Source organism: Dendropsophus ebraccatus, chromosome 1 (genome assembly GCF_027789765.1).
Source record: "Dendropsophus ebraccatus isolate aDenEbr1 chromosome 1, aDenEbr1.pat, whole genome shotgun sequence".
NCBI lineage: Eukaryota > Metazoa > Chordata > Amphibia > Anura > Hylidae > Dendropsophus > Dendropsophus ebraccatus.
In genome coordinates, this window is record NC_091454.1 from 15605562 (window position 1) to 15632207 (window position 26646).

Below are 26646 nucleotides of genomic sequence, written 5' to 3' on the forward strand. Positions count from 1 at the left end.
AAGGCTTGACGCCGAAACGTCCTGTTGCCGTTGTATTTTCTGATGAATTTTCTACAATAAATTTTTTTTTTTTGAAGCATGAAAAGGGTGAGTGCCGAGAATGGACTTTCATAATACTATAGGAATTTTTTCCTTCTACGAGCACCACCCCTGACACAGACGTGCCGCCTAAAAAAACTTTGGTTTCTGGCTATTTACTGACTCCATTTCAGCTTTGTCCTCTGGATACTACGCCTGGTACTTATAGTACTACACCAGGCTGTTCCTATGCTTCTGCCTCTAGATACCACACCTGTAATACTACTCTTGCTCCGGACTCCTATAGTACTACACCTGGCTGTGTTCTTACTTGGAACTAGAGATGAGCGAACCTCGAGCATGCTGGAGTCGATCCGAACCCGAACTTTTGGCATTTGATTAGCGGTGGCTGCTGAAGTTGGATAAAGCCCTAAGGCTATGTGGAAAACATGGATATAGTCATTGGCTGTATCCATGTTTTCCAGACAACCTTAGAGCTTTATCCAAGTTCAGCAGCCCCAGCTAATCAAATACCGAACGTTTGGGTTCGGATCGACTCGAACCCGAACCCGGTTCGCTCATCTCTACTTGGAACTTATAGTACTACACCTGGCTGTGTTCTTACTTGGAACTTATAGTACTACACCTGCCTGTGTTCTTACTTGGAACTTATAGTACTACACCTGGCTGTGTTCTTGCCTTGGCCTCTAGCTACCATACCTGTAATACTACTCTTGCTCCTGACTTCCCTGGTACTTGTGGTGCCACCGCCGCTGGTTTGTTCCGGTCTCCTCTGGTACCTGTGGTGCCATTGCTGCTGGTTTTCTCCTGATTTTCCTGGTACTTATGCTGCTACCACTGCTGGTTTGCTCCTGACTTCCCTGGTATATGTGGTGCCACCGCCCCTGACTTGCTCCTGAACCCTCTGGTACTTGTGTTGCCACCAGCCTGGTTTGCTCCTGACTCCTCTGGTACTTGTGGTGCCACCGCCGATGGTTTGCTCCTGACTCCCCTGATACTTGTGGTGCTACCACTGCCACTTTGCTCCGGTCTCCTGGTAATTGTGGTGCCACCGTCACTGATTTACTCCTGTCTCTCCTCATACTTGTGGTGTTACCACTGCTGGTTTGCTCCTGACTCCTCTAGTACTTGTGGTGTCACCACCAATGGTTTGCTTCTGACTCCCTTGGTATATGTGGTGCCACCATACCTGGTTTGCACCTGACTCCTCTGTTACTTGTGCCACTGCCGCTGATTTTCCCATCACCCCTGGTACTTGTGGTGCCACCACCACTGATTTGCTCCTGTCTCTCTTGGTACTTGTGGTACCACCACCCCGGTTTGCTCCTGACTCCTCTAGTACTTGTGGAGCCACCGCCCATGGTTTGCTTCTGACTCCCCTGGTATATGTGGTGCTACCACCCCTGGTTTGCACCTGACTCCTCTGGTACTTGTGCCACCGCCGCTGGTTTTCCCGTCTCTCCTGGTACTTGTGGTGCTACCATTGCTATTTCTTTTGCTTTGTTTCAGACTCACCCGTTTTATCTCCTGGTGACAACTCTGACTTTGTTCCTTGCTTACATAACACCCGCCATCTGCGTAATGTGTATAGAAGCCTCCTATCTATCCCCGTCACATGATCTCGGGGTAGAGAAGGGTCATGCCTATTGGATTCAAACCTCCCCAATCCATCACTGTGATGTCACAGGTGGCATAGCTCGCAGCCGAACACATACACCTGCCAACCCTACAAGTAAGTCAAGAAACCCTGTACACTGTAGGTGGCCATCCGATTGGGGGGGATCCCAGAATGAGGGGGAGGGGCTCTCCGTACCACATAATGCCTTCCAATTTCCCATGGCATTACTTTCTTCCGTGAATAATGGATGCAGTAGTCACACTTGTGAGCCGCAGCTATTGTGTAGGTGGCAGCCATGTGTGTTGTGTCGTAGCCTCGGCACCTCACAGCTGTTCCTTCCGCAGCAATAAAACCTTATGTTACCAGCCGGCTCTCATGAATCCAACCAATTATCCTGATGGAAATTAGCCGTCTTTCTTCGTCAGGCCCATTGAGTTAAAGGGGTTGTCCAGGCTTAAAAATAGTCACTTTCTTCCAGAAATAGCATCACTCTTGGGTTTTGCATCTCAGTTATATTAAAATGAATGGAGCTGAGCTGTAATACCACACACAACCTGAGGATAGGGGTGGTGCTGTTTTGCAAAAAAAAAAAAAAATTCTAATACTAAATCAGGCCTTTAAATAGAGTTATAATATACATGTCTGACCCCCGCACCCTTAAACCACTCTCCCCATAACAACTGCTATGAAAAAGAAATGTTACTTGCCGTTCGCCTACATGACATGAGCGGAGTTATATGATCTGACACAGCGAGTCCTTAGGACTTAAGAGCGCTGGTGTTTCAAATGTAAGAAACGCTTATTAGTCTTGATGTAGCGTCAATGCATTTCTACAGCTGTCAGTATATAGTAGCGCTGCTGAGGCAGGTGGGCTCTGTTAGTCAACACAGCAGAGCTGAACGTGTCACTCCGCACAAAAGGATAGAGCCGGCTTAAAGGGGATGTTCACTACTGGGATCAATTTTATTGTTGCTTTACAGATATTAGCCCATAGGGGGAGATTTATCAAACATGGTGTAAAGTGAAACTGGCCCAGTTGCCCCTAGCAACCAATCAGATTCCACCTTTCATTTTCCAAAGAGTCTGTGAGGAATGAAAGGTGGAATCTGATTGGTTGCTAGGGGCAACTGAGCCAGTCTCACTTTACACCATGTTTGATAAATCTCTCCCATTGTCTATGTCAGGGAGGAGGAAGCTTCGGCCTTCCAGCTGCTGCAAAACTACAATTCCCATGGAATTGCATGATGGGAATTGTAGTTTTGCAGCAGCTGGAAAGCAGAAGGTTCCCTATCCCTGCTCTATGTCTATGTACATCTAGTAGATTATTTCATATTACAGATCTATTCAGATCATATGATGGTACATGAAGTGTAATACAGGCCCTTAGGGACTCTACATACAGGATCTGTGTCTATAGGCCCAACTTTACAAACAGTCTCATACCATATGTGTATACAGCTCCTATGCAGACCCATGTGTTTCCAAGTTTGCACCCCTGTGTAGTCCAAGGGTCCCATTCCACGGGCCGATGGGGGCCCGATCAATAATGTAATGTAACGTTTACTGGGTCTATTACACTGCCCGATAATCGTTTGGTGAGGGCTGCATGGACATCGTTACCGATGTCCTTGCAGCCCTTGTTTAAACACCATACTTTACCCAAGAATGTTGCAGGTCTTCTCCTGCGCTCCTTCTTCCTCCAGGTCCCGCGCGCAGCAGCAGCAGCTTTGGTGCAGCCTGTCTGAGCTGACAGACAGCTCAGCCAATCACTGGCCGCGGCAGTCCTGGCCAGCAGCAGCTTTGGTGCAGCCTGTCTGAGCTGACAGACAGCTCAGCCAATCACTGGCCGCGGCGGTCCTGGCCAGTGACTAGCTGAGTGGTCTGTAAGCTAAGACAGGCTGCACCAAAGCTGCTGCGCGCGGGACCTGGAGGAAGAAGGAGCGCAGGAGTAGACCTGCAACATGCTTAGGTAATGTATGGTGCTGCTGAAATTGTCGGTCGCCGGACGCGCATCGCTATTCCACGCAGTGATGCGCGGTCGGTGCCCGATGATTTTAGTTTGAACCTAAATAATTGTCTCTATTGCACGGAGCGATAATCGGCGGAATCGGGCCGATTATCGCTACGTGGAACAGGACCTTTAGGCTAGGGCTACATGGTGGTGTTGATCACAACAGGGGCCAAGATGGATTTCGTGATGGATCTCTAGCAGTAAGACACGCTGTAAGCAACACTGTAATTTACGGTCGCACAGCCCCGGTTGTGACCCCTGTAGTCATGTACACTACCGTTCAAAAGTTTGGGGTCACACTGAAATGTCCTTATTTTTTAAGGAAAAGCACTGTACTTTTCAATGAAGATAACTTTAAACTAGTCCTAACTTTAAGGGTATAAACACACACACCGTATACGCAGCGTATTTACTGCTGCGATACGCAGCAAATACGCAGCAGATTAGATCTAAATAACTGAACAGCATCAAACCTGCTGCGTACTTGCTGCATATACAGTGTGTGTTTGTACCCTAAACAAATCCACTCTATACATTGCTAATGTGGTAAATGACTATTCTAGCTGCAAATGTCTGGTTTTTGGTGCAATATCTACAGAGGTGTATAGAGGCCCATTTCCAGCAACTATCACTCCAGTGTTCTAATGTTACAATGTGTTTGCTCATTGGCTCAGAAGGCTAATTGATGATTAGAAAACCCTTGTGCAATCATGTTCACACATCTGAAAACAGTCTAGCTCGTTACAGAAGCTACAAAACTGACCTTCCTTTGTGCAGATTGTGTTTCTGGAGCATCACATTTGTGGGGTCAATTAAACGCTTAAAATGGCCAGAAAAAGAGAACTTTCATCTGAAACTCGACTGTCTATTCTTGTTCTTAGAAATGAAGGCTATTCCATGTGATAAATTGCTAAGAAATTGAAGATTTCCTACAACGGTGTGTACTCCTCCCTTCAGAGGACAGCACAAACAGGGTCTAACCAGAGTAGAAAAAGAAGTGGGAGGCCGCGTTGCACAACTAAGCAAGACGATTAGAGTCTCTAGTTTGAGAAACAGACGCCTCACAGGTCCCCAACTGGCATTTTCATTAAATAGTACCCGCAAAACACCAGTGTCAACATCTACAGTGAAGAGGCGGCTGCGGGATTTTGGGCTTCAGGGCAGAGTGGCAAAGAAAAAGCCATATCTGAGACTGGCCAATAAAAGAAAAAGATTAAGATGGGCAAAAGAACACAGACATTGGACAGAGGAAGACTAGAAAAAAGTGTTGTGGACGGAGGAATCCGAATCATTATTTCTAACCTCGTCAATGTCTTGACTCTATTTTCTATTCACTTCACAACGTATGGTGGTGAATAAGTCTGACTTTTCATGGAAAACACTAAATGACCCCAAACACTGTGACCCCAAACTTTTGAACGGTAGTATATTCCTACTCCATTCCATCTTCTTTCCCACCAATATAAAAAAATCCCTTTACTCCACATCAAAAAAGTGAAAACAGTTCTTTAATACCTCACTTCTAGGCCGAGTTATGATCACTTAAAGTTATAGGCCCAAAGCCTGAGGCTGCACTACTGAGAGAATCTCCTAATAACACAAATTTGCATGTTTTTTTAAATCACCATTCAAAGCAACACAACCGGTAAATATTGTAAATACTGTTTTATTATCTGAATTTAAACAGTCTCCATGGCAACTGTCCACGTTGTCATCAGAACCTGTTATCAGTGGTGCAGCCTCCGGCTTTGGGCCTGTAATTTTAAGCAAACATATCTCAGGCTAGAAGATAGATATTAAAAAGTGGTTTTCACATTTTGACTGTACAGTGAAAGGACTTTAATATGGTAATGGTAACAAACATGAATACATAAATGACATTTTTATAGTTTATGACAAGAAGTCCAAGCAGTCTGGATTATAGAGGAAGACATTTTCATCCACACAGTGTACTTCCTATGCAGTCATTCCAAGGACGGGTTATTGCAGCTATCAGCATGCGTAGTCTGCATATTATACAGTGTCCGGCTGACATATAAATAGCTTTGTGTGGTGCCATTTCCTCTGTCAGCAATTTCCCTATAAATTCATCTTCCACAATCAATATCATCGTTGCTTCCCGAGGCGTTTCCTCTCGTACACGGCCAAGGAACGTGACTCTTAATGCTTCTCCACCTACAGCAAACAAGATGCCCGTTTCCTTCCACTCGGCAGAACCGTAGATTATATCCCCACTTTCCCTGCACACCGACTACTTCCATGTTGCAGATCTCCCGGCCTCTCTGGTCCGGCTGCCCTTGAAGCCCATAGTCTGTCCTGGTCGGTTCCTCAGGTCCCGTTCTGACCCATCAGCCTGTGCCGCCTCCTCGTCGTATCTACAACGGCACGCAACATAGAGATGTCAGTAGGGTGCGGATTATAGGCGTCCAGTATGATATGCACTGGTATGTGTGTGTGAGGGGGGGGGTTGTCTAACATAAATGCAGGCTCCACTGTGCAACCAGCTAAGAGAGTCCCAGTTCCAACTAAAGTACGTTATCAGTGCTCTTATAAAGTGCCCCCATAACAGCGCCAATCCGAGTGCCCCAATGACACCACAGTGCCCCCATAACAGCACCAATCACAGTGCCCCCATAACAGCACCAATCACAGTGCCCCCATAACAGCACCAATCACAGTGCCCCCATAACAGCACCAATCACAGTGCCCCCATAACACCACAGTGCCCCCATAACAGCCCCAATCACAGTGCCCCATAACAGCACCAATCACAGTGCCCCCATAACACCAATCACAATGCCCCCATAACACCAATAATCACAGTGCCCCCATAACAGCACCAATCACAGTGCCCCCATAACACCACAGTGCTCCCATAACAACAACAATCACAGTGCTCCCATAACAACAACAATCACAGTGCCCCCATAACAGCACCAATCACAGTGCCCCCATAACAGCACCAATCACAGTGCCCCCATAACACCACAGTGCTCCCATAACAACAACAATCACAGTGCTCCCATAACAACAACAATCACAGTGCCCCCATAACAGCACCAATCACAGTGCCCCCATAACAGCACCAATCATAGTGCCCCCATAACAGCCCCAATCACAGTGCCCCATAACAGCACCAATCACAATGCCCCCATAACAGCACCAATCACAGTGCCCCCATAACAGCACCAATCACAGTGCCCCCATAACAGCACCAATCACAGTGCTCCCATAACAGCACCAATCACAGTGCCCCCATAACAGCACCAATCACAGTGCTCCCATAACAACAATCACAGTGCTCCCATAACAACAACAATCACAGTGCTCCCATAACAACAACAATCACAGTGCTCCCATAACAACACCAATCACAGTGCCCCCATAACACCACAGTGCCCCCATAACAGCACCAATCACAGTGCCCCCATAACACCACAGTGCCCCCATAACAGCACCAATCACAGTGCCCCTATAACAGCACCAATCACAGTGCCCCCATAACAGCACCAATCACAGTGCCCCATAACAGCCCCAATCACAGTGCCCCCATAACACCAATCACAATGCCCCCATAACGCAACAATCACAGTGCCCCCATAACAGCAACAATCACAGTGCTCCCATAACAACAACAATCACAGTGCCCCCATAACAGCACCAATCACAGTGCCCCATAACAGCCCCAATCATAGTGCCCCCATAACAGCACCAATCACAGTGCCCCTATAACAGCACCAATCACAGTGCCCCCATAACAGCACCAATCACAGTGCCCCATAACAGCACCAATCACAGTGCCCCCATAACACCAATCACAGTGCCCCCATAACACCACAGTGCCCCCATAACGCAACAATCACAGTGCCCCCATAACAGCACCAATCACAGTCCCCCATAACAGCACCAATCACAGTCCCCCATAACAGCACCAATCACAGTGCCCCATAACAGCCCCAATCATAGTGCCCCCATAACAGGACCAATCACAGTGCCCCCATAACAGCACCAATCACAGTGCCCCCATAACAGCCCCAATCACAGTGCCCCCATAACAGCACCAATCACAGTGCCCCCATAACAGCACCAATCACAGTGCCTCAATAATAGTCCCCCTAACTCTAGGGGGGGATTTTAGTGGTAATCCAGTGGGGTAGGCTATAGGTTTATGTAACATGGGGGACTCCACACTCCTGGGGCCCAGTGTCAGAGATTGCGGAGATTGCGTCATACGCCATGCTGTACCCTCCATCTCTGCTCCTATATAGGACACATATACTGCGGCCGCATCTTACAGGATCTCATAGCTCCCAAGAGCCTCTTTGGGTGGGACTTTATTCCACTTGCAATCGGGGATCTCTCCATTGGGCACGACGATATTCAAGGTGTCATTGATCAGGTTGTACTTCAGGATACGGTCATTGGCCGTGCTGGACGTGAGAGATGGAGACGCGTTAACCTGTCGGATACAAGAAGACCACCTGATAGACGTTTCATATCACCTCTGACTTATTTAAAGGGATTATCTAGAATCAGAAAAAGCCCAGCTACTTCCTTCCAAAAAGAGCACCACCCCTGTCCTCAGGTCATGTGCGGTATTACAATTCAGCTCCATTAACTTCAATGGAACTGAGCAGCAAGATCACACAAACTGAGCACAAGACTGGTACTAACTCTAGAAGAAAGCAGCTATGTTTTTCTACACCTGGATAACCCCTTTAAGGCAGTGCAGTTTCATAAGGGAAGCAGTGATAATGACACATGACAGAAGTGAGGAAACCGGGAATTTATTGCAAAGTGAAGAAGTTAAAGGGGAAGTTTAAGTTTCTATCTCTCAGCCACGTCATATCTCTAATCTGATGTGAATGTCCACCCATCATTGATGTTATGTTGTATTTCACCTTTAAGTGGAACTCTTGCCTCTGTCCATGTCAGGAACTCTCCAGAGCAGGAGAGGTTTTCTATGGGGATTTGCTGCTGCTCTGGACAGTTCCTGACATGGACGGAGGTGGCAGCAGAGAGCACTGTGTCAGACTGGAAAGAATACACCACTTCCTGCAGGACATTCAGCAGCTGATAAGTACTGGAATACTGGAGATTGTAAAATATAAATAACTTGTTGATTTGAAAGAAAAAAAATGTTGCCTGAGCACCCCCTTTAAGCCACGCCCATCCCTTTAAACCACACCCCCTTGTCAGACCATATCTAAAACGCAAATCAAACGTGCTGCCAGTAATTCTGCCCCATTGTCTACAGCAAGTTGAGTTCCCATCAGAGTCCCCTGAACGTCGGCCATGCTTTACACTACAGCATATGATGCGTAATATCGGTCACATGATCAGCCTACATGGGACATGTGGAAATGGAAGATTATTTTTAGACATCAATAAAGGCTGAAGTGAAAAGAGGAAATTGGTCACAAAGTGCTTGTAAAGTGTCTGAAGGTCTTTGATGTGATGTGAAGTGAAGGTCTTTGATGGCTCCGTGTTACATAGGATAACATATTACTATTGTTGGTGTCTATGTGATCCACGGGAAGGATGTTGCACAGAGACACAACATCTAAGACTTTATTATTACTTAGCAAGACTGTAGTGATCAGCTGTGATTGGTGAGGATCATAGAACTAAGTGTTCAATTTCCCTGCAGTGCCCCTACAGGAGAAATGAAGAATTACAAGGTGTAATTCAAATCAAATGGTGGTCTGTGTAATGCAGGACAAGGACAGGTCCTCCAGGGTGGGAGACACTCTTTGTCAGATGAGGATCCTGAGCTGAAATCCCTCTAAAAAATTCCCTAAAAATGTGACATCTCCTTTAGGTAGTGACTATAACAAGGGTCCTCAACTGGCGGACCGCAGAGGCCAGCTGTCCGGCAGTATACCTGTACACAGAGCTGCGCTCTGCACTGTAACAATGAGCGCTCGTAACGAGCGCTCATAGTTATCCTGCAGCCATTGGCTCCTTCCCTGTCAGTCACCCCTCACTGGCCGCAGCGGTCACAAGAGGCCGCTCTCTGTCTCTGGTACCTGTGCTCGAGTGACGTCACTGGAGCGCCGGTGCCAGGACAAGGGGAGAGCTGCCTCTTGTGACAGCTGCAGTGCGGCAACAAGAGCGGACAGAAGCGGAGAAGCAGGACCCATGTGAGTATAAGTGTTTTGTTTTTTTAATGTTATATGCTACATGGGAGGGGGGAGCACAGGGAATCTATATAATTAAGAGAGCACACAGTGGGGGTCTATATACTACTGGGGGAGCGCACAGAGGGGCTATATACTACTGGGGGGGGGCAAACAGGGGGACTATATACTACAGGGGGAACAACAGGGGGGCTATATACTACTGGGGGGTATACAGGGGTCTATATACTACTGGGGAGCAACAGGGGGGCTATATACTACTGGGGGGGCACACAGGGGGCTATATACTACTGGGGAAGCGCACAGGGGGACTATATACTACTAGTTGAGTGCACAGGGGTCTATATACTACTGTGGGAGCAACAGGGGGGCTATATACTACAGGGGGAGCTATATACTACTGGGGGCAGTCACCCCCTTTGTACCTAATTTTAAAGGGCCGGTGAGAGAGAAAAAACGCCAGTTTTCCGGCTAATAAGCAGCAATTCTGTATGTAAATAGTTCAACAACGTTTGTGAAAAGTAACAAAACACGTTTCCTACTGATGTTCAGCTCGGACCTTCGCCTGACAATAGACCCCGGTAAGTGGACCCTCACTAAATGTTGTTGAGTACCCCAGGACTATAAGGAGGCCACTCACCTCGATGAGCCACGGCTTCAGCCTGTCATCTATGATGATATCGTAGCCGTAACACTCGAAACAATGCTTGTCATTATTCATCACTGGCTGAGGACAAGAACGGAAACATTTTAATAGAAGGACTCAGAAAACACATAAAGGCAATGCCATTAGTCACCGACTACTCTATGGCTTTTATGAGGTTAGAAAACAAAATCAGAATTGTACTTCCTATAAATAGCACCACCCATGTGCATGGCGACGTCTGGTGTTGCAGCTCAGTCCTACTCACTTGAATTGAAAACTGCAATCCCAGACACGGCCCAATGGACAAGGGTGGCGCTGTTTCAGGAAAGAAAAACCATTCCTTTCTATCTTAAACAGAATGCAACCTCTAATGTCCTGTTATGCTGGATTAAAGGAACTTTCTTTACATATTATGTTAACAATATGAAACTGGACCACATAAGGGGTGTGGTTTGAAGGGGTCATCTGGGACACAGGGTAGGGATGGGTGGGAGTCACACAACCCCTCTCTATTCCTTTTAGTTGCAGTTTACTACAGCTTAGTCTCATTCAACTGAATGGAACTGAGCTGCAATAACGCTCACCGCCATGCACAGGGGTGGCACTGTTTTAGGAAAAAATAAATTTTTAACTCCTACAACCCAGGTAAACAATGAAGAGGATGTTACACTATAGCGCTCCAGCTTATCCTCGAGGATTCAGACCCCCGTTAATCTAATATTAATGGATTATTAAAGGGGGTGGCCACTTTAGTGTACTCACTGTATATACTGACAGCAGCTTCCTGTGTACACACTGTATATACTGACAGCAGCTCCCTGTGTACTCACTGTATATACTGACAGCAGCTTCCTGTGTACTCACTGTATATACTGACAGCAGCTCCCTGTGTACTCACTGTATATACTGACAGCAGCTCCCTGTGTACTCACTGTATATACTGACAGCAGCTCCCTGTGTACACACTGTATATACTGACAGCAGCTCCCTGTACTCACTGTATATACTGACAGCAGCTCCCTGTGTACTCACTGTATATACTGACAGCAGCTTCCTGTGTACACACTGTATATACTGACAGCAGCTCCCTGTGTACTCACTGTATATACTGACAGCAGCTTCCTGTGTACTCACTGTATATACTGACAGCAGCTCCCTGTGTACTCACTGTATATACTGACAGCAGCTCCCTGTGTACTCACTGTATATACTGACAGCAGCTCCCTGTGTACTCACTGTATATACTGACAGCAGCTCCCTGTACTCACTGTATATACTGACAGCAGCACCCTGTGTACACACTGTATATACTGACAGCAGCTCCCTGTACTCACTGTATATACTGACAGCAGCTCCCTGTGTACTCACTGTATATACTGACAGCAGCTCCCTGTGTACTTACTGTATATACTGACAGCAGCTCCCTGTGTACTCACTGTATATACTGACAGCAGCTCCCTGTGTACTCACTGTATATACTGACAGCAGCTCCCTGTGTACTTACTGTATATACTGACAGCAGCTCCCTGTGTACTCACTGTATATACTGACAGCAGCTCCCTGTGTACCTCATAGAGCTAAAATCAGACTTCCCTCTTCCAGGCTGTGCTGTCCTGCTCTGTGGTGAGTCTGTCTATAAGATGGCCGACATGGAGGAGCATGTGACCATGCCCCACACCCCAGTGTCCTCTATAGGCATATACAGGCTTAGTGGGCAGGCCATGGTCACATGCTCCTCCATATCAGCCATCTTATGGACAGACTCACTACAGAGCAGGACGGCACAGCCTGGAGGAAGGAGTCTGGCTTGCTAAGATGCATGAGGTCTGATCACCCAGACTCAAAAGTCTACAACGTGTCAATTTCTTTTCTTCTTTTTTTTTTTTAAAGTGACAGGCACCCTTTTTTATAGAACTGGAAACCATCTGACTTTTACACTACAGAAATGTAATATTTTTCTTTTATCTTATGTTGTTAAGTAACTAACATCCTCTCATAATGTCATGCATGAGATACTGTACAATATATAAATTTTTGTTACAATGCCGAAAACCAATAAAATACTGAACAAAAAAAAAAAAAAAAAGAACTGGAAACCATCAGTAAGCAGTACAGCTCCACTGAGCAGAAACTAATGACTTGTTGGGAAAGAGGTGGAGGAGGAGCGGCCATTACCTGGCCCCAGTCCTGGTGATGATGATGATGATGATGATGTTATGGACAGGGCAGGGGTGGGGTAAAAAAAGGGTATTGTTATTAGGCTGATGGTTATTGTATAATTGCAGGTTGCCTTTAACAGTCTGACTTTCCCGTCTATCCTCAAAGAGGGGGGCGGCTCCTCGTGTACTGACTGCAATGTGATCCCCGAGACCATAAAACGGCCACGTGCAGCGGTGACTCACCCCACCGATGACTTGTGATAAGAGACGGTATCAGCCTTATTTCTCCTCTGCCAGCGGTGTGAGATTAACCCCTCACCATCCAGAGGGGCCGGAGCCAGGCAGATCACTATGGACTGTGTCTCTGCTGCCAGCTCTTCCTGGCATGGCTCCACCAGACAAGAGATTGTGGTTAACACGCCAGATCCTGCCAACCCTAACCAGCCCCGGCTCCCTGGGGTTTGGCTAACGTTTACTTTCCATCCGCAAGTTTGGACCAGAGCGATGAAGGAGTCTATCCAGAGTCATATAAGTGTAATCCAATGTAAAAGTATATATCTGGGTATTGTTCTCTGTTATCAGCCACTGGAGAGAGACTGACCTGTAATGTCCTTCAATGGGATGGCATTGTCCTATCTCATGGTAGCATAAACTAGTGACAGAGAAGCTGAACAGAATGATGTATGACTTACACTGTTCTGTGCAGCTGATCCAGAGATCTCCTCCTGAATAACCTGGACAATAAGTAGTCCTCTCTATTATCTGCGTGTGCTCAGTAGTCCTGGATATTGATGAGAAGCAGAAAACTCCGCCTACCAGCTGCTGATTGGCAGTTATCTATCCATGGTGTGTATAGACAGTTAAGTGTCAATCAGCAGCTGGAGGGCGGGGGAAGGGGTGTGGCAAGCATCCTATTCTCCTGCATATTCGGAGAACGGCTGAACTGAATGATGTAAGTAATACACCGATCTGTTCAGTGTTTCTGTCACTAGTTTATGCTGCCCTCATTAAGGAGGAATAAACCTAGAGTCAGATTCCCATTACATTTTATGAACACAGCTTCTATGTGTCTCCGTGACCACAGACTTAAAACAAGCCCTGTGTAGTTAGTGACCTCCAGCTGCTGCAAAACTACAAATCCCAGAAAGCCTTTGGCCAAGGGGCAAGACGACAGCCACCCTATATTAGTGTATTTTATTACTGACTAGCCATAACATAAAAACCACTGTGAATAACATGGGTCATCTGGCGACAATGGCAGCCGTCAGAGGTGAAAAATTTAGTCAGTATCCTGACCCCCTGTCCACTATGGGTATGTGGGCATTAGAGCAGGACAAGAGAGCAATAGAAGACTGTGTCTAGTCTGTCTAGTTTTCCATCATGTGGACAGCCGGATGTGTGGTGTCATTTACCTGGGGAAGAGATGGCACCAGGGTGCATTATGGGAATGTTGTTCTGGAGACATTGTGTACTGGCATCATGTGGATGTTACTGCGACACGCACCACCCACGTAACCATTGTACACAAATGGCGGTGAGACCCCTATCAGCAGAATAATCCCCAGTGGTCTGCACCTCATCACACAGTTCGCAATAGAAGGCAGCTGGTTTTAATGTTCTGGCTGTTTGGTGTATATCATATATATATATATATATATATATATATATATATATATATATATACTGAACACATTATAGGCTTCATGCTCATAGTTGCAGCTTCTCTCACAATCCCCCCCCCCTTCTACAACCCCAGCCCAGTGATTAGGGGCTATGATCCAGACCCCCCGCTGTAATAGACTGTAGACCCTGCAGTTTTAGCCGTCTCCACTTACTGCAAACACATGTACGGAGGTTACAGGTAACCACATAAAGACGTGGGCCGCTAAACTCGCTCGGCAGCTTATAATTATATTCTACACAGTGTTTACCATCAACCGCATAAACCATCTATAATAATATACTGGCGTCAGAGCCAGTGCGACAAACAACTGCACTACACACTGCTGCCACCTGCTGTCTGCTCTGTGGTACTGCAGTGTGTGTCACAAGAATGAATAGATAGATACAAGATAGATTAGATAGAGAGATAGATAGATAGATAGATAGATAGATAGATAGGAGATAGATAGATAGGAGATAGATAGATAGATAGATAGATAGATAGATAGATAGATAGATAGATAGATAGATAGATAAGAGATAGATAGATAATAGATAGATAGATGGTTGCAGCCTTCCATCTAGCAGATCAGGTGGTATCACAGCCCTGGGAGATGTCCGGCTCTCCCGCCCGGCAAAGATGACTCACTCACCGCCACTGCCTTCAGGGACTGGACGATTATCCAGTGAATTTCATCAAACAGTTTATCAGTGACTTCTCGTCCTCTCGTGCTCTCCAGGTACAGACGCAAATTACTGACTGTCCATTTGCCGCCATGAACATGATTGTAGTCGTCCTAGAAGAGAGAAGAGCGTCTGATAACCCGGCGAGGAGCCGCAGGATAGATAATAATGTACTGGAGGAAGATGAACAAGGCACTATCAAAGCCAAAGCGGCTCCCCAGCTGTTGCAGAACTACTATTGGGAGTTGTGGTTTTGCAGCTTCCCGAGGGAACAATGTAATAATCTTTCGGGTTGTGTTTATATATATGAAGCCTGTCCTGTAATCTCATACATAGACATCCACAGACTACTCCTCCCATCATTACACATGCTGAAGGGGATGGAGCGCTGGCTGGAGCTCCATGGCCCTTTCCAACAGCTGATCCAAGGAGGTAGCAAAGAATTCCCCCGGATTCTGATATAACCATTGTGAAGTTTATTCCTATTGCCCTTCAATATCATCAGCAGAGTACAAACTATGGCAGCCTGTACTCTGCATCAGGCACAGTACATACAGGCGCTATAGATCTTTAAACAGGAAAAGCGCTGCTCTGCTGCTTTCTTCCAAAAACAGCGCCACCCCTGTCCTCAGGTTATGTGGGACATTACAATTCACCTCCATTCACTTCAGTGGAACTTAGCTGCAAACCGCACACCCAAACTGAGGACAGGAGTGGTTGCTGATTCGGGAAGAAAGCGGCCATGTTTTTCTAAGCCTTGATAACCCCTTTAACCTCTTCCAGAAAACAACAGCACCAATACACAATTGCATCTCCTTACCCCGTGTTTCTGAATAGCCACATTAGTCAGATGCACAAACATGTTGTCCAGCTCGCTCGTACTAGGGGTGTATTTTACCGTGCAGAAACGGCAGAATCCGAGCTTATACCTAAAGTAGAATGAACAGAAGGTGATGCAGCAGCTAATGCAGGATCTGCAGGGGCGGAGCTTGACCCTGCTGTTCTCTCATTGGTCCGTTTTAAATTCCTGTGTCATTCCCCGCCCCCTGGGAGCCTGCAGTAGGTATAACACAGTATATATGAGCGTTCCCTTATTACACATTATCAAAAAGACCCCTATAGTTATTATGTTTTACATTTCCACATTTCAAGAGTCTTTTTTTTTACACTGTGCTGTCCATGTAGTTTAACATTTCACGTTCAGTATCATATCTTGGGGCATATAATTTACCTATTAACTTTTATAGCGTTTTAGATAGGAAGAGGGTTAAAGGGGAATAATTTAAATTATGATTAATTGCTTATCAGGGGTACAGAAGGGTTAAACCATCAGACACCGACTTACAGGCCATCCACCTAAAGGTAGTGTTAGGGAGAGCCCCTGTGCATTTCCCGCTTATACCATCTATCTATTACTGACCATCACTTACATGTAACACTTGAGCGGCCGATATGTAGTCACAAGCACGTACAGGCGTAGATCAAACTTCTTCCCGCCGATCAGCAATGGATTATCGATGTATAGGGAGATAACATAGGCTTCCTTAGAAGACTGGGACACAAACCTGAAAGATAGAGCAATATTCAAACACTACATAAGATCACACAGCAACACCCATCTTGGGCAGAGAAACTTAACGGAAAAAAAAAAAATCACTCTTCCTGCAGCTACCACTAGGGGGAGCTGAAGAGCTGACTGCATACAGATGTTCTTATTCAGATTCTCAGCATCTGTATGGAGTGATTGAGCAGCTCCCATAATGTATTCTATGGAGTAATTCCTGCAATATGTGCTCAGTTAGCTAAACCTTGTTTGTTCTTCCCCTTTAAAAGGGGAAGTCCGACGTCAGCCTTTTTTTTTTTTCTTTTTTAAACGAGCCAGGAAGGAGGTAGCTGCACATAACATCATGTACCTACCTCCTTAGCTCCAGTGTAGGGGTCCACTGCCCCCGTTCTGGTTTCTGGTCTCCAGCTGCTTCCTGGTCCTAGATAGGACCCAGGTTGTGACGTCTCAGGCCCGCTCAGCCAGTCAGCGGCCAAGTCGGAACCCCAGTATGGCCGCTGAGTGGGGCTGACACGTCACAACCAGTGGACCTCTACAATAGAGGCAGCGAGGTAGGCGCATGTTGTTATGTTAAGCTACCTCTTCTGATAAAAATGGCCGACGCCGGGCTTCCCCTTTAAGAGTAACACAGCAGCAGCAGATCCCCATTACTCACGAGGAGGTCTTGCTGTCTCTGGACCACTTCTTAATCTGTGACAACTTGTTGATGAGAAATATCCCCTTCCCCTGGGCTTTCCCGCAAGGTTTCATGATCCAGGTGCTGGACGGGTTTTTCCGAAACTCTTCTACGAATAAGTTATAATCCGCTGGAAGCATAAAGGTGACGGGCACAAAATCTGCAAGAGAGAACAGGCGCAGAGAGAGGGATAGGATTAACCCCTTGAGGACTGGAGAGAAACGCTTGAGATCGTGATCACTTAGGTACGGCCTATCCCAGGGGTACGGAACCCTGGCTCTCCAGCTGTTGCAAAACTACAACTCCCATCATGCCTGGACAGCCAAAGCTAAAGCTTTGGCTGTCCAGGCATGATGGGAGTTGTAGTTTTGCAACAGCTGGAGAGCCAAGGTTCCCTACCCCTGACCTATCCCGAGGAAAGGGCATAACTTAATGTTGTGAGACATCCCCTTTAAAGGGGCTTCTCCCATCCCATCTGACACTGGTGTACACAGAAGGGGTGTAAATACAGGCGGGACAGACCATACACTTTAAAAGGGTTATCCAGGATTTAAAGGGGTCACCCAGGCTTTGAAAAACATGTCCACTTTCTTCCAGAGACAGCGCCACTCTTGTCTCCAGTTTGGGTGTGGCTCTCAGTTCCATTGAAGTTAATGGAGCTAAATTGTAAACCACGCCTGAACTAGAGACAAGAGTGGCCCTGTTTCTTGAATAAAGTGGCCATGTTTTTTTTTTAAAGCTTGGATAACCCCTTTAAAAAAAAAATTGCAGTTTTCTTCCTAAAACAGTGCCATGCCTGTCCTCAGTTTGAGTGTGGTATTGCAGCTAAGTAATATTAAAGTGAATGGAGCCGAGTTGTAATACCACACACAACCTAGGGACAAGGGTGGCGCTGTGTCTGGAAGAAAGCAGCTGTATTTTTCTCTGTCTTCAATAAAGAAGTCAGCTGATCTCCTTTTTTAGCAGACAGCTATCTCTTCACACTCCTCCATATAAATGCATGCTTGGATTGGCTGAGTGGGCATCTTTTTACTTCAACAAAGAGAAAACAGGTCAGGGGTAGGGAACCTTGGCTCTCCAGCTGTTGCAAAACTACAACTTCCATCATGCCTGGACCGCCAAAGCTTTAGCTTTGGCTGCCCATGCATGATGGGAGTTGTAGTTTGCAACCAAGGTTCCCCACCCCTGCTATAGGTCAATGCCAAACAAGAGTGTTCTGGCAAGGTCAAGGATCAGGCATAGTTGCCAACAGTGCTGGTTTTGCCGGGACTGTCCCGATTCTGAGGACAAAACCATGTCCCGGGAAGCTCCGCCCCCGCTGTGGTAAGCCCCACTCCCTTCCAGCACGAGCGATGTCACTCATGCAGAGCAGGGAGAGGAGTCCCTGGGGGGCTAGAGGAACCATACTGGTGAGGTAAGTATAGCTTTTTTTTTTTTTTTTAAATACAGATAAAGGGACAAGAGGATGCTGAAGGGGGTACTGGTATGATGATGAAGGAACAGGAGGAGGATGAAGGGGGAAGTAGTATGATGATGGAGGGGCAGGATGAGAGAGGTATTACTATTATGATGGAAGGGCAGAAGGATGAAGGGGGTAGTAGTATGATGATGGAGGGGGAAGAAGGATTAGAGGGGTAGTACTATGATGATGGAAAGGCAGGAGGATAAAGGGGGTAGCAGTATGATGATGGAGGGGCAGGATGATGATGAAGGGGTAGTACTATGATGATGGAAAAGCAGGAGGATAAAGGGGGTAGCAGTATGATGATGGAGGGGCAGGAGGATGATGAAGGGGTAGTAATATGATGATGGAGGGCAGGAGAATGAAGGGGGTGGTAGTATGATGATGGAGGGGCAGGAGGATAATGAAGGGGGTAGTAGTATGAAGATATGGGGTGCAGCTGCATCATATAGGTACAAACTACCAGTATGTACAGTCAGTTAGTAGAATGCTATATCTTAATCTCAGCCTGCTCTGAGTGGGGTATGTAATATACTGGGGACCTGAAACTGGGGTGTGTAATATACTGGGGACCTCATACCGGGGTGTGTAATATACTGGGGACCTAATACTGGGGTGTGTAATATACTGGGGACCTAATACTGGGGCCAAATACTGGGGTGTGTAATATACTAGGGACCCAATACTGGGGTATGTAACATACTGGGGACCTAATACTGGGGTGTGTAATGCTCATTTTGTGTTGTTCTGACTGTAAATTCTAACTGGAAAATTTGAACCCAGATCTATGATAGGCCACACCCCACCGAGACCACACGCACAATAAGCCACACCCCACCGAGACCACACGCACCCCCTTTTAACGCTAAAGTGTCCCTGGAAAAAAATTTCAAATGTTGCCAACTATGGATCAGGTATGTAGAAACCCTTTGGCTTTGGCTGTCCAGGCATGATGGGAATTGTAGTTCCACAACAGCTGGAGGGCCCTAGGTTCCCTATTCCGGCTCTAGGTGACCACGGCAGATGGGAATTTTTCACTGACCTAAATACAGATATTTTCCATTCTCGTCCTTCTCGGCCAGGGGGCTGCCTTCCTTTTCCATCTCTTTCCGGTATCTCTTGATGTTTTTCACCATCAGATCCTTCCTGGTGAGCTCGTAGTGGTTGGGAAAGTGATTGACAAGTTGGTCATCGGATAAGCGGAAGCCGGTCTCCACGCTGAAGCAGTTCCTGATGGTCTGTACGCTCATCCTGAAAGTCAATGAACAGGGAGTGAATGGAGGCAATGGAGTCCGAGGAGCAGAGGAGCATCCACCGAACATTCATCCTGCAGGCAGTAATAATTGTATCATTGCAATACCATATACAACCTGTAGACAGGTGTGGCGCTGTTTTTTTTTTTTGGAACGAGGCAGCCATGTTTTCCAATCCTGGACATGCCTTTTGAATGCAGTTTATTAAGTTTCATTGACTTACACTGTAACACAAATAGCTCTCCTGCGCCATCTAATGGTGACAATTGAAGATACAGGGGGAGATTTATCAAACTGGTGTACAGTGAAACTTGCTCTGTTGCCCCTAGCAACCAATCAGATTCCACCTTTCATTTTCCAAAGAGTCTGTGAGGAATGAAAGGTGGAATCTGATTGGTTGCTAGGGGCAACTGAGCCAGTTTCACTTTACACCATGTTGATAAATCTCCCCCACAGTATTGACAACATCTGGCACACCATATGGCCGAATATACAATAGAAACAAACAAGATGGCTACTATAGGGTCCAAGGAAGAAGGAGATAGTTCCATACTACTGTAGGGGTGGTGTGAATTAATGGGGATCCCCGCTCCTCTGTGTCTGAGTCTATCTAGTAGTCACACTACTAGATCTATTCGGGACTGTAAACAGGAATAATTTCCTGCAAAAACAGCACCACCTCTGTCCTCAGGTTGTGTGTGGTATGGCAATTCAGCTCCATTCACTTTAATGAGACTGCGATACCACAAACAAACTGAGGTAAAGGGTGGTGCTGTTTCTGAAAGAAAGTGACCATGTATTTCTACATATACATATCCACATATACATATCCCCCCCATAGCGACATTGTTACCAGTAGAAGTTCCAGTCATCGCTCTCAGACACCTGGATCCATCCTCGCTTCTCAAAGTTATTGATCAACACAGACTTCTCGATGTCCGTCACCCACTTCAGCTTTCCAGACATGGCCCTGAATGACGGAGAGGCGACATTACATACTAGAACATTAGGTGGACAGTATGGCACTGCTATATGGACACTATAAGGATATATTATTAGGGGACAGTATGGCACTGCTATATGGACACTATAAGGATATATTATTAGGGGACAGTATGGCACTGGTATATGGGCACTATAAGGATATATTATTGGGGGATAGTATGGCACTGTTATATGGGCACTATAAGTATATATTACTGGGGGGCAGTATGGCACTGTTATATGGACACTATAAGGATATATTATTGGGGGGCAGTATGGCACTGTTATATGGGCACTATAAGGATATATTACTGGGGGATAGTATGGCACTGTAATATGGGCACTATAAGGATATATTATTGAGGGGGCAGTATGGCACTGGTATATGGACACTATAAGGATATATTATTGAGAGGGCAGTATGGCACTGGTATATGGACACTATAAGGATATATTATTGGTGGGCAGTATGGCACTGTTATATGGGCACTATAAGGATATATTACTGGGGGACAGTATGGCACTGGTATATGGGCACTATAAGGATATATTATTGGGGGATGGTATGGCACTGGTATATGGACACTATAAGGATATATTACTGGGGGACAGTATGGCACTGGTATATGGGCACTATAAGGATATATTACTGGGGGACAGTATGGCACTGGTATATGGGCACTATAAGTATATATTACTGGGGGATAGTATGGCACTGGTATATGGACACTATAAGGATATATTATTGGGGGGCAGTATGGCACTGTTATATGGGCACTATAAGGATATATTACTAGGGGATAGTATGGAACTGTTATATGGGCACTATAAGGATATATTATTGGGGGGCAGTATGGCACTGTTATATGGGCACTATAAGGATATATTACTAGGGGATAGTATGGAACTGTTATATGGGCACTATAAGTATATATTACTGGGGGATAGTATGGCACTGTTATATGGGCACTATAAGTATATATTACTGGGGGATAGTATGGCACTGGTATATGGACACTATAAGGATATATTATTGGGGGGCAGTATGGCACTGTTATATGGGCACTATAAGGATATATTACTAGGGGATAGTATGGCACTGTTATATGGGCACTATAAGGATATATTACTGGGGGATAGTATGGCACTGTTATATGGGCACTATAAGGATATGTTATCGGGGGACAGTATGGCACTTGTATATGGGCACTATAAGTATATATTACTGGGGGATAGTATGGCACTGTTATATGGGCACTATAAGGATATATTATTGGGGGGCAGTATGGCACTGTTATATGGGCACTATAAGTATATATTACTGGGGGATAGTATGGCACTGTTATATGGGCACTATAAGTATATATTACTGGGGGATAGTATGGCACTGTTATATGGGCACTATAAGGATATATTACTGGGGGACAGTATGGCACTGGTATATGGGCACTGATATATGGGCACTATAAGGATATATTATTGGGGGGCAGTATGGCACTGTTATATGGGCACTATAAGGATATATTACTGGGGGACAGTATGGCACTGTTATATGGAAACTATAAGTATATATTACTGGGGGACAGTATGGCACTGTTATATGGAAACTATAAGTATATATTATTGGGGGATAGTATGGCACTGTTATATGGAAACTATAAGGATATATTATTGGGGGGACAGTATGGCACTGCTATATGGGCACTATAAGGATATATTATTGGGGGGCAGTATGGCACTGTTATATGGGCACTATAAGGATATATTACTGGGGGACAGTATGGCACTGGTATATGGGCACTATAAAGATATATTACTGGGGGATAGTATGGCACTGTTATATGGGCACTATAAGGATATATTATTGGGGGATGGTATGGCACTGGTATATGGGCACTATAAGGATATATTACTGGGGGATGGTATGGCACTGTTATATGGGCACTATAAAGATATATTACTGGGGGATAGTATGGCACTGTTATATGGGCACTATAAGGATATATTATTGGGGGATGGTATGGCACTGGTATATGGGCACTATAAGGATATATTACTGGGGGATGGTATGGCACTGTTATATGGGCACTATAAGGATATATTACTTGGGGATAGTATGGCACTGTTATATGGGCACTATAAGGATATATTACTGGGGGATAGTATGGCACTGATATATGGACACTATAAGGATATATTACTGGGGGCAGTATGGCACTGATATATGGACACTATAAGGATATATTACTGGGGGATAGTATGGCACTGATATATGGACACTATAAGGATATATTACTGGGGGCAGTATGGCACTGATATATGGACACTATAAGGATATATTATTGGGGGGGCAGTATGGCACTGATATATGGACACTATAAGTATACATTACTGGGGGGCAGTATGGCACTGTTATATGGGCACTATAAGGATATGTTATCGGGGGACAGTATGGCACTGTTATATGGGCACTGTTATATGGGCACTATAAGTATATATTACTGGGGGACAGTATGGCACTGTTATATGGGCACTGTTATATGGGCACTATAAGTATATATTACTGGGGGGCAGTATGGCACTGTTATATGGAAACTATAAGGATATATTATTGGGGGATAGTATGGCACTGCTATATGGGCACTATAAGGATATATTACTGGGGGACAGTATGGCACTGATATACGGGCAGCAGAATGCAAAATAGAAGCAGTGCTGTGATTGGTTGATGACAGATTATCATTGAACAGTATCGCACATCTCCCCCATTGTGTTGCATTGCCGGCTGGTCACGTGACTCCCTCAGCTCCGCGCACAGCGGGTGGGTGGGTCCTATATACATGACATGTGCTCCGTGCACCCGGCTATAATACATTATAATAGTCTGCTCTCTCCTTATATCGTGCCCCGGTCACCCTATAATAACGTATACTCACGCAGCCCCGCAGCTAGAGGAGCAGGTAGAGCCGCCGCATCCACTTCCGGGTTGTCTCCATGGTAACCGACGAAGCTAGCTTTGGCTGTATGTCACTGTAGCTCCTCCCTTTGCGGCTTTCCCCCTTCCTGTTATAATATCCATATTGCATTTAGTTGCTGCAAAACTACAACTCCCAGCATGCCCTGACAGCCTTTGGCTGTCGGGGCATGCTGGGAGTTGTAGTTTTGAGCAGCTAGAAAGGCCTAGGTTAGGATAGGGTACGTTTACACTTACCGGATCCGCAGCATATCCGCAGCAGATTTCATTTAAATAACTGAACACAGCATCAAATCTGCACCATCAAATCTGCTGCGGATCTGTTGCAGATCCTGTAGGTGTGAACGCACCCTATAAAGGGGATTTCCAGATTGATACAAATAAAGTACAATCTTTACATAATAAAGTTCAGAACCTTTCCAATATATCATAGTCCCTATGGAGTCCCTACAGCACTGCACATAACTAATATAGCACGCCACATATTATACCTCCATATACTTCTATGGGTATCATCTATATACAACCATGTCTGCAAATACGGATCCGTAGTGTTACGGAGGTCATCAGTATATCCTGACCGCAGTCCGTACTTATGGTCCGTAACGCGTCCATAGTGCATCAGTATTCCCAGATCCAGAAAATTAAAGGGAAAGACCCTGCTGTCGCCTAGCAACGCTTCTGGAAATTGCGGATGACCACGGAAGGGCGTTCGGTGCTTTCCATAATTCTGGAAGCACCCATAGACTACAATGGGCTCATCCGGGTTGCAATTCCATACAGTATAAGGATATGTCCTGTAATATTCCAGACAGCCCTTATAGTGCGTTTACAAAGGCAGATTTATCTGACAGATTTTTGAAGCCAAAGCCAAGAACAGACCATAAACAGGGAATGGGTCATAAAGGAAAGAATGAGATTTCTCCTCATTAGAAATCCATTCCTGGCTTTGGCTTCTGAAATCTGTCAGATAAATCTGCCTGTGTAAACGCACCATTTTTCCATAGAACTAAATGGGACAGGTAATGGATCAGTTTCTACTAGGGATGGTCCGAACCCTCAGATTCCCGCTGTCTGCCCGCTCCATGGAGCGGGTGGATCCAGCGGGAGGACCGCCTGGAAAACTGGGATACAGCCTATGGCTATGGCTGTATCCCAGTTTTCCAGGCGGTCCTCCCGCTGGATCCGCCCGCTGCACGGAGCGGGCAGACAGCAGGAATCATTACCGAGAGTTCGGGTTCATACGAACCTGAACCAAACTCAGTTCGGACCATCGCTAGTTTCTACTGATCGTGAGAATCTTCGGTAAAAAAAAAAATTAAAAAAAAATCTTTGAAATCAACTAATGTCAGAAAGTTATATAGATTTGTAATTTACCTCTATTTAAAAATATCCAGTCTGACACAGTGTTCTCTGCTGCCACCTCTGTCCATGTCAGGAACTGTCCAGAGCAGTAGAGGTTTTCTATAGGGATTTGCTGCTGCTCTGGACAGTTCCTGACATGGACAGAGGTGGCAGCAGAGAGCACTGTGTCAGACTTACTTCCTGCAGGACATACATCAGCTGATAAGTATGAGAAGATTTTTAAATAGAAGTGAATTACGAATTTATATAACTTTCTGACACCAGTTGATTTGAAAGAAAAATAAAATCACTAGAGTATCCCTTTAATAAATGTCACAGTCCTGTGCATGAGGCTTAAATGAGCGTTAAGTAGATTATTGCCAGCAAATCCGCATGGATTTTGGTACGGATTAGGCCAGGGCTACCTGATGATTCTGGCTGCGATGGAATCTGGTTTGACCAGGCTTTCACTATTCCTATTTATTTCAATGGTAAAAAATATACAACATGCCCACAAAAATTGCAATTTTAGGCTGTGTTCACACCTGTAGATTTGCTACGGATTATCCCAATTTCCTTGAAGAAGGAAACCAAAACCTACAGCAGTGGTGTGACCCCCTGCGATCTCTTAGTTGTACCTTTCCTGTGGATACACATAACTACTCCAGGTAGGAATAACCCTTTAACAACAAAGTCACATGTATCAGCCGTATGGGGGTGTGCCGACACTCCCCACCAAATTCTATAGAGGGGAAAAGGGACTGAACATGGTAAATTCCCAATTTTTCTTTTGGTCTTAAAGGTTCAATTTCTCTAAAAAAAAACGCGACGTCACGAATCAGGTGTAATTCCTATGGAGTGTCCAGCAGGGGGCGCACTATATGTGGGTGCACTACAAGTCAACGTGTAATGTAGTGTCTATGTAGTGTAGTCTATGTAGCTGAGCCTGCATGTATTCACGATAGGGAGAGGGGTGTAAGATGTACACAGGCTCCGACGGATCTCTAGGAAATGCAGCTCTCTCTCTGGTAGAACTACAATCCTCAGCAGGCGTTCCTGACTGCTGCTCAGCCCGCACGGCAACTAATTGCATCTAGATGCATCAAATTATCTTCCCCCCTCCCTCCCCGTGCTGCCCTGTGCAGGCTAAGCAGCAACCAGGAGCGCCTGCTGAGGATTGTAGTTCTACAGGAGTGGGAGAGCTGCATTTCCTCTGTCGGAGCCTGTGTACATCTTACACCCCTGTCCCTATCGTGAATACATGCAGGCTCAGCTACATAGACTACTTCACTACATAGACTCTACATAACACATTGACTCCTACATATAGTGCGCCCCCTGCTGGACACTCCATAGGAATTACACCTGATTCGTGACGTCACAGTTTTTTTTAGAGAATTTGAGCTCTGCTTTATCTACTAAATTGTGTA

General features: G+C 45.7%; 1 protein-coding gene across 2 annotated transcripts; it reads right to left on the reverse strand.

The window, feature by feature from the left end:
• Positions 1–5363: 5363 nt before the first annotated feature.
• Positions 5364–23900, reverse strand: TTLL1 (TTL family tubulin polyglutamylase complex subunit L1). Of its 2 annotated transcripts, none has more exons than XM_069968077.1 (10): positions 23657–23675; positions 20768–20884; positions 19704–19912; positions 17179–17359; positions 16390–16524; positions 15780–15888; positions 14929–15072; positions 10449–10535; positions 7964–8127; positions 5364–6043 (listed from the first exon to the last, which is right to left on the reverse strand). In XM_069968077.1, the coding sequence occupies exons 1-10, from the start codon at positions 23665–23667 to the stop codon at positions 5920–5922; spliced, it is 1281 nt and encodes a 426-aa protein (XP_069824178.1). In that variant the 5' UTR covers positions 23668–23675; the 3' UTR covers positions 5364–5919. The 2 variants fall into 2 exon arrangements, with proteins under 2 accessions (XP_069824178.1, XP_069824185.1); XM_069968084.1 differs by lacking the exon at positions 23657–23675 and adding an exon at positions 23835–23900 and having other exon boundaries at positions 5365–6043.
• Positions 23901–26646: the final 2746 nt, after the last annotated feature.